This window comes from Triplophysa dalaica, chromosome 12 (genome assembly GCF_015846415.1).
Source record: "Triplophysa dalaica isolate WHDGS20190420 chromosome 12, ASM1584641v1, whole genome shotgun sequence".
Lineage (NCBI taxonomy): Eukaryota > Metazoa > Chordata > Actinopteri > Cypriniformes > Nemacheilidae > Triplophysa > Triplophysa dalaica.
The window spans coordinates 11,270,253-11,276,415 of NC_079553.1; the positions used below are offsets into that span (position 1 = coordinate 11,270,253).

Genomic DNA, 6,163 nt, shown 5'->3' on the forward strand with positions numbered 1-6,163 from the left:
TTTGTATGGCATCCAGACAATGATCTTTTATGGCTAAGTATGGCTATAAAATTGTTTGAGTAGAGATTATTATTTGGATTTAGCTCTCCGAGGCCGGGTTTAAATCATGTAACGTCCTAATGCTCTGTATTTGCTTGTTAAGATAGGGTTATTGCGTTTAAGGGACTTCACACACAAGCGTAAATTTCCTCTCATAAACCTCTCAAAACACATCTGTAGTTTTAACCGCAAACCATCTTCCACAGAGGCCACATTATGTTTTTTACATTAATTTGATTCCCAAGCAAGACATTAATGCATGTGATAATGTGTTTGAAATAAAGTAACATTTTATTAGGTTTTCTTTTTCAATACAGATTTATCAAAACAGATCATATGAAATATAACATCAGTGTTTGAAATATGGATAAAGCAAGACTGATTGAACAAAGATTTGGCAACAATCTTGGACGTGTTTAATTGTCCCCTTTAAACTTTGAGGAAACATAATCTTGAGCATTACCTTTTTTGAAGCCTGCATAAATTGGCTCCATATTTGGCAAGAAATAGAAAAACACACGTATATCTCAATTACTCTGATTCACAGTGTATACCATCCTCCTCCTCCAGATTCTCCTCTGAATCTGAATCAAAGCGTTTGATTCCAGAGCCATAACTGAGAATGGCCTCAGAGACGGTATAGCGGCTTCTGCCCTCAGCACAGGCCTCCATCTTCTTCACACTCAGTTGAGATTGTAGAAATAGGTGCAAGCAACTATCTGATAGGAACACTGGGCTGTGAACAACCCTGAATGGTAGAAACATATAACCAATGATAACAGAAACTGAAAATCACTGGGGTTTCAGTTCATTTTTTAATCCTAAATTTAGAATAAAAAAGTTCTAAAAATGTAAAAAGTATTTTTGGGACACTTACACTTCTAGAAATGTCCTGAGCCCATCCATACGGGTACCAATCTGTCTGGCATTGTTGAGACTGAAGAACAGGTTTTTTGGTGGAAGTTTGGGAAGTTGCAATCTGCAAATAACAGAGAACGAAAATGACAAACCACAAAGTCCTTTTTTTGTTTTAATGCATGATAAAGGTTCAGTTTGTTTCACTATTGGTAAGATACAAAGATACGATCTATTCATTTTTTCTTTTAAGATTTATATCACAATCCAATGAGAATAAATGGCAACACTTTACCATACTAATCGATGCATCAACATCAGGTGATAAATTAGTTGACAAACCAACAATGAACAATATCTTTTTACATTATTATCTTTTTAGTTTATGCAAATTCAATAGCTCATAGTACATTAATAATGTAAACAGAGACATACATAAAAGGATTGTTCATTGTTACTTCATGTCAATTTAAGTAGTTGACTTTGTGTGACTATATTTATAAAGTGTAACTGAATAGATGTCTGATTACTAAACAATGCATGTACAGGATATATATAACAGGAACAGGATACATACATGAGTTGGGCATTTTCCTGTAGCTTCTTACGTAGCCAAACAAACTCGCTGAATCTACGCCGCACACAAGAACTCTTCTTAGTGAAAGCCAAACTGTTTGTCTGTTTGTGTAAATACAGAAGAAATATCAAAATATTTCTCAGATTAGCAAGACCACATTGTGTACGTTATATATCCTAAGCAAACTCACGTGTATACAGATTTCATAATCCATGTAGGCATGCCAGAAATCCTCCTTCTGGATGCGAGGATCCCTCACCCACACACCAGTGAACTCCTGCATAGGACCAATAACTAGAATGCAAACTTAATCCAACAGACACAAACTCATGACTATCATGTGTTAGAACACAAAGCCAGTTCAAATTAAAAATAGGAAGAATAAAAAAGGAAGTCACATTGGTGTGACCAACCGAGGCTGATTCACCGTGACTGTAGACTGGGGAGAAACACAAATGAACAATTTGTGTCCCTGACGGACAGCGGTGCTTCATATTTACCAGCAACAAGAGACACAAGAGTCCAGAAGAATCATAAAAAATAAGTAAACGCATGAAAAGACATTTACTTTACTAGCAGAGTATAACTTATATAGTTGTATTACTTATATGATCATTCATGCACAGCTGATCAAGTTTACTGTAAGTACTATAATTTTGAAATAGTTTAATGCAGGTAAAACACCATTTATCATTTTTTTTAAATGTGTTCTTTAATGTTAATTACACAGACACGATATTATTTTTTAAAGAATCACAGCCTTTCTGAGGTAATTTCACGTTTATTCGAGCACCTAGTTCACACAGGGTTAAACGCTAACAGTGATCTTTACCAAAATAACAAAATATTAGAAATAGAGGACAAGTTGTTGACCACAATATTTTTTAAATAAAATAAACACATACTGTGATTGTGGCAGTATCTGAAAAACAACTTATGTGCCACCATGTTCACTGTACCGGCTACATTCTACAATAATATTGTACAAATCTATAGATTTATATCAGTATGAGCTACAATAAGACCCCACACATCACAAGATTTATCGTAGACAGTTTTTTACAATACAGTAAGTACATCTACACATAAAAACAATTCCTATTGAGCAAGTAGTGTGAATCTCTGAATCTCTTACAGTATGTTAAACAGTATGTCCTCACAAATAACAGGACGATGCACAAAACATAATAAACAAAAACAGATTGTTAAAGAAAGGGTAGGTCGTTTCGGAGAGGCTAACAATATAGCAAGCCAGCACTAAGTATAAAATCCCACCTTCCCTTCACAGTGCTTTGTAAAGCCACACCTCATCTAAAACACAAGAACGTGAAGATGTCAAAACATTGCCTATGCGAGGAGGATGAGCAGCGGTATGCAAATACATAGCTTGACAGACAAGTAGGACATCCTATCAATGCATTCGGACCGAATGTACCGATTGGCCGAACATTTTAGGGTCCTGCATCTTCCACAAAATATTTATATAAATATATTTTCACCACGTTACTTAGCGATTTCCAAGGATGTGAAGAGACTAAAATAATTAAAATAGGCTGCAGTTTAATTAGGCAGAGAATTTGTAAGCGTATTTGGCTTGCTGTTTAGGGAGAAGGTCTCCTTCCCCGGACCTGGAGCATTCTCTCCTTTGTCCGGGGCGATGGCTCGGATCTCTGTGTTTGCTTGAGCCCGGAGCGCTTCCCCCCTCCCTAAATAGAGGGTTTAGGAGGGTGGAGGACGGATGCTGCAAAACGTGGAGTGACAGAGGTGAGACGATTTGACTATTTATAGGGTTTGCTCTTGGTTTGGAATGGACGAGAGACGTAATGGCTAATGGCTGGCAGCTGTGTAAGCATTTGCAGGTGTTCCTCCCTAGCTTTGTTCATCAAACATCATTTTTCAACTAGCATAACACAAAGTGTTCCTGTAACGAATTGCCTTCCCAGCCTAAAATTACCAAAAACGATTAATAAAGCACTTCTACATAACACAGTTTCCAACACATAGATTTGTACATGACAGCAGATCTCTAACACTCACATTTCTCCAGGTTCAGTGTGTGTTTACATTGAAGTGTGGACTCAAAGACTATGGATATGTGGTAAATCAAACAGTAAACTTTTGCCACAGTGTTTGTGTTTTTGACCGCGTTTAAAGCTGCCAGGAGGTACAGTATTATTCACTGCTCCATATTTTTTCTCTTATGGCTCCTCTTCTGCGTGCCAGGTCAGCTTGTCCTCGTAAAAGCCGATTACCATCTGGGGCCACCTTTTACTAGCCTCCCTGGCAGACAGTAAAGCCACCTCATCTGTGTTTTTCCTGAGTGGAAATAAAGAAATAATGATCAAGCATCATTGGACAAGCGTAACAACTTAAAGTAACAGAATCACATAAACATATATGTTGTCCTGGGTTATAAACTCCTCTATGCACTTCACAGAAGCGTGATGGCCACTGCAGTGATCTGTTTGCCTTTATAGTGTGGTTCGGGTGCTTCTGATCACTTCTGTGTCAAGGAACATGAAAGGAACTGTCTCTACACAAAACCATTACTCTAGTGGTGAATAGCTTAATATGAAACATGTGACCCTCAAAGTTACCTATATTTTATATAAAACAGAATTAAACCCTAATTCTAATTACAGTGCTGTGGTAAAAAATTTACCACTTGATGAGGAACATGAGCTCTCCCTGTCGGTCTGTGGATCCGATAATACAGTCTGGTTCTTGGTAAGATTGACCTGCAGGGATCTCAGAGCTGTGATCGCCAGCCTCTTCATTACTTCTCTCAATGAGCTCCATCGGAGACCGCTGGTGAGCCTGCGCATCCCAGACAAAGAACGCAACATTATAAACCCTAAATATGGAGACTGATGATATATTTCAAAGAGCAGTGAATCTATGGTTTGGACAGGGTGTGCAGGACTAAACTCTACACAATCAATCCGTTTATTTTTATTTTTTATACATACCGTCTGATTATAAAAACGAAACCATTAAAAGTTCTTTCATCATTTACCGACACTCATTCATTTACACAACCACACTTTCTTCTGCAGAACTAAAACAACGAACTAAACAACATAGGCCTGCATTAACATCCATTGTATGGTCACAAAGCCAAACATTTCTCAATTTTTTTTATGTGTTCTACAGAAGAACGAATCATACAGGTTTTTGGAGGAAATAATAAAAAATATTATGATGACATAATTTTTGTTTTCAGGTAGATGCTTTCCATAAAATAAACATTAAAGTTGCATGTATTACTAACAAAAAAGCTTATTCTAGATAATGGCAAAAATAATAATAAACATATAGATAAAAATTGATCGGAATTTTTTTTTTATTTGGTTTAATATATTGTTACCTAAAGCAATGGACTTCCAAGATTTTAAATTATGATAAACAGCAACAGTGTAAAGGAACCTTTATGTGCTATTGAAAATGAAAGTGTAAAGTCTGAATGGCACAGCATGTGCACCTGTCTAGTATATAAAGACTAACCGTATCAGTATCGACCTCAGTTAACTCTTGCTTAGGCTGGACATCATGGTATGTAGACTGAAACCCGTCTGGTTCTGTTTCTCCTGTGACAGACAGGTTTCTGAGAAACTCCTCTATTAGCTCAGGACAATCCAGGTTGTCCTCTGGTTCCCAGGTATTCTCCGCACTGAGAAGAGATTTTCATACACTGGTAGATTTTTACAATATTACTGCCAGGCACACAAACAACAACATCAAACTTTCCGGATAACCTCACTCACTCTGTGAAACCTTTCCACTTCAAATAGTATTCAACTCTTCCTTCATGTACTCTTCTGCGGGTGATTTTTTCTACTGCAAACTCCTGTACGATCGTTGTCTCTTCTGCTTTTCTGTTTTTCACATTCTGCTTTTTCCTCATGGTTTACTGCAACACGCTTGTCAAAGTATTATGAAGCTAAAGAAAAACATTCAATGCATTAGTTTGCAAAGCCTCACAAAATACGTGCTTGTTACAGTGAGGTTATCGGATGAATGGACCTGTCATCAAGACAGTTCTTAGCAACTTAGCATCGATGCCAACAGATCATTTACATAGCCTATAGGTCGTATGTAAAGTTCCCACTGACAACTTTTTTATTCGCAAATAAAACAGACCTATGAGTGTTAAACAGTACACGCTATTCGCTCTCCGCTTGATGCTGAATTTGAGAAGTGTCGAGCCCACCTGCCGATGTCTCCACGCAGTTCACGCGCTAGTCTTTTATTCCCACGGCTGCTGATAAATGATCTCAGACAACCATCCGGACAGAAGATCACAATGCAATCCAGTAACCTAATGCATCGTCACTTTCGCCTCCAAAATCGCGACTTTCCTGTTTTGTTTACATAACTTTTCGTGAATGAGACAAATTAAACATGGCCGATTGGGAGAAGGGGAGGAAGTGGTTTCAAAGGGAAGAGGTCAGTTCAGGAAAGCCGGGGGAGGAATCCTTAAAGGCGCATCATGAGAGGGAAACCTGGCACAATGACGTTTTTGAGGCGAGTTTGCTCATACTCACACACTCCATCATTTATTATAACACACAATAATACTTTCATTTCAGTCTTTGGAATTGCGAAAATGTTTTTTTTTTCATATACGCTCACGGGAGTTACAGTTCTACGCAATAATGCCAGTGGTTTTGTACGTGAAAGGAACAACAGTGT

At 37.7% G+C, this 6,163-nt stretch overlaps 2 protein-coding genes across 3 annotated transcripts; both read right to left on the reverse strand.

Moving 5' to 3' along the window:
* Nucleotides 1-304: 304 nt before the first annotated feature.
* Nucleotides 305-1,853, reverse strand: snx10b (sorting nexin 10b). Its single transcript, XM_056763179.1, has 4 exons — nucleotides 1,662-1,853; nucleotides 1,472-1,572; nucleotides 917-1,018; nucleotides 305-787 (listed from the first exon to the last, which is right to left on the reverse strand). The coding sequence occupies exons 1-4, from the start codon at nucleotides 1,752-1,754 to the stop codon at nucleotides 571-573; spliced, it is 513 nt and encodes a 170-aa protein (XP_056619157.1). The 5' UTR covers nucleotides 1,755-1,853; the 3' UTR covers nucleotides 305-570.
* Nucleotides 1,854-2,212: 359 nt separating this feature from the next.
* Nucleotides 2,213-5,915, reverse strand: cbx3b (chromobox homolog 3b). 2 transcript variants are annotated; one of them, XM_056763178.1, is made up of 5 exons: nucleotides 5,612-5,915; nucleotides 5,236-5,411; nucleotides 4,976-5,141; nucleotides 4,134-4,288; nucleotides 2,213-3,787 (listed from the first exon to the last, which is right to left on the reverse strand). In XM_056763178.1, exons 2-5 carry the CDS (start codon nucleotides 5,373-5,375, stop codon nucleotides 3,670-3,672), a joined length of 579 nt encoding a protein of 192 aa, XP_056619156.1. In that variant the 5' UTR covers nucleotides 5,376-5,411; nucleotides 5,612-5,915; the 3' UTR covers nucleotides 2,213-3,669. The 2 variants fall into 2 exon arrangements, with proteins under 2 accessions (XP_056619156.1, XP_056619155.1); XM_056763177.1 differs by having other exon boundaries at nucleotides 5,682-5,913.
* Between the last annotated feature and the right edge of the window lie 248 nt (nucleotides 5,916-6,163).

Excerpts from the sequence above, each read along its gene's own strand:
- cbx3b (XM_056763178.1), bottom strand. The coding sequence starts at position 5,375 with ATGAGGAAAAAGCAGAATGTGAAAAACAGAAAAGCAGAAGAGACAACG. Across the intron at positions 4,289-4,975 it reads CTGAGGTCGATACTGATACG|GCTCACCAGCGGTCTCCGAT; the intron begins GTTAGTCTTTAT and ends TGGGATGCGCAG. Across the intron at positions 3,788-4,133 it reads CTCATGTTCCTCATCAAGTG|GAAAAACACAGATGAGGTGG; the intron begins GTAAATTTTTTA and ends ATTTCCACTCAG.
- snx10b (XM_056763179.1), bottom strand. The coding sequence starts at position 1,754 with ATGCAGGAGTTCACTGGTGTGTGGGTGAGGGATCCTCGCATCCAGAAG. Across the intron at positions 1,573-1,661 it reads ATTATGAAATCTGTATACAC|ACAAACAGTTTGGCTTTCAC; the intron begins GTGAGTTTGCTT and ends TTACACAAACAG. Across the intron at positions 1,019-1,471 it reads CAGGAAAATGCCCAACTCAT|ATTGCAACTTCCCAAACTTC; the intron begins GTATGTATCCTG and ends TGTTATTTGCAG.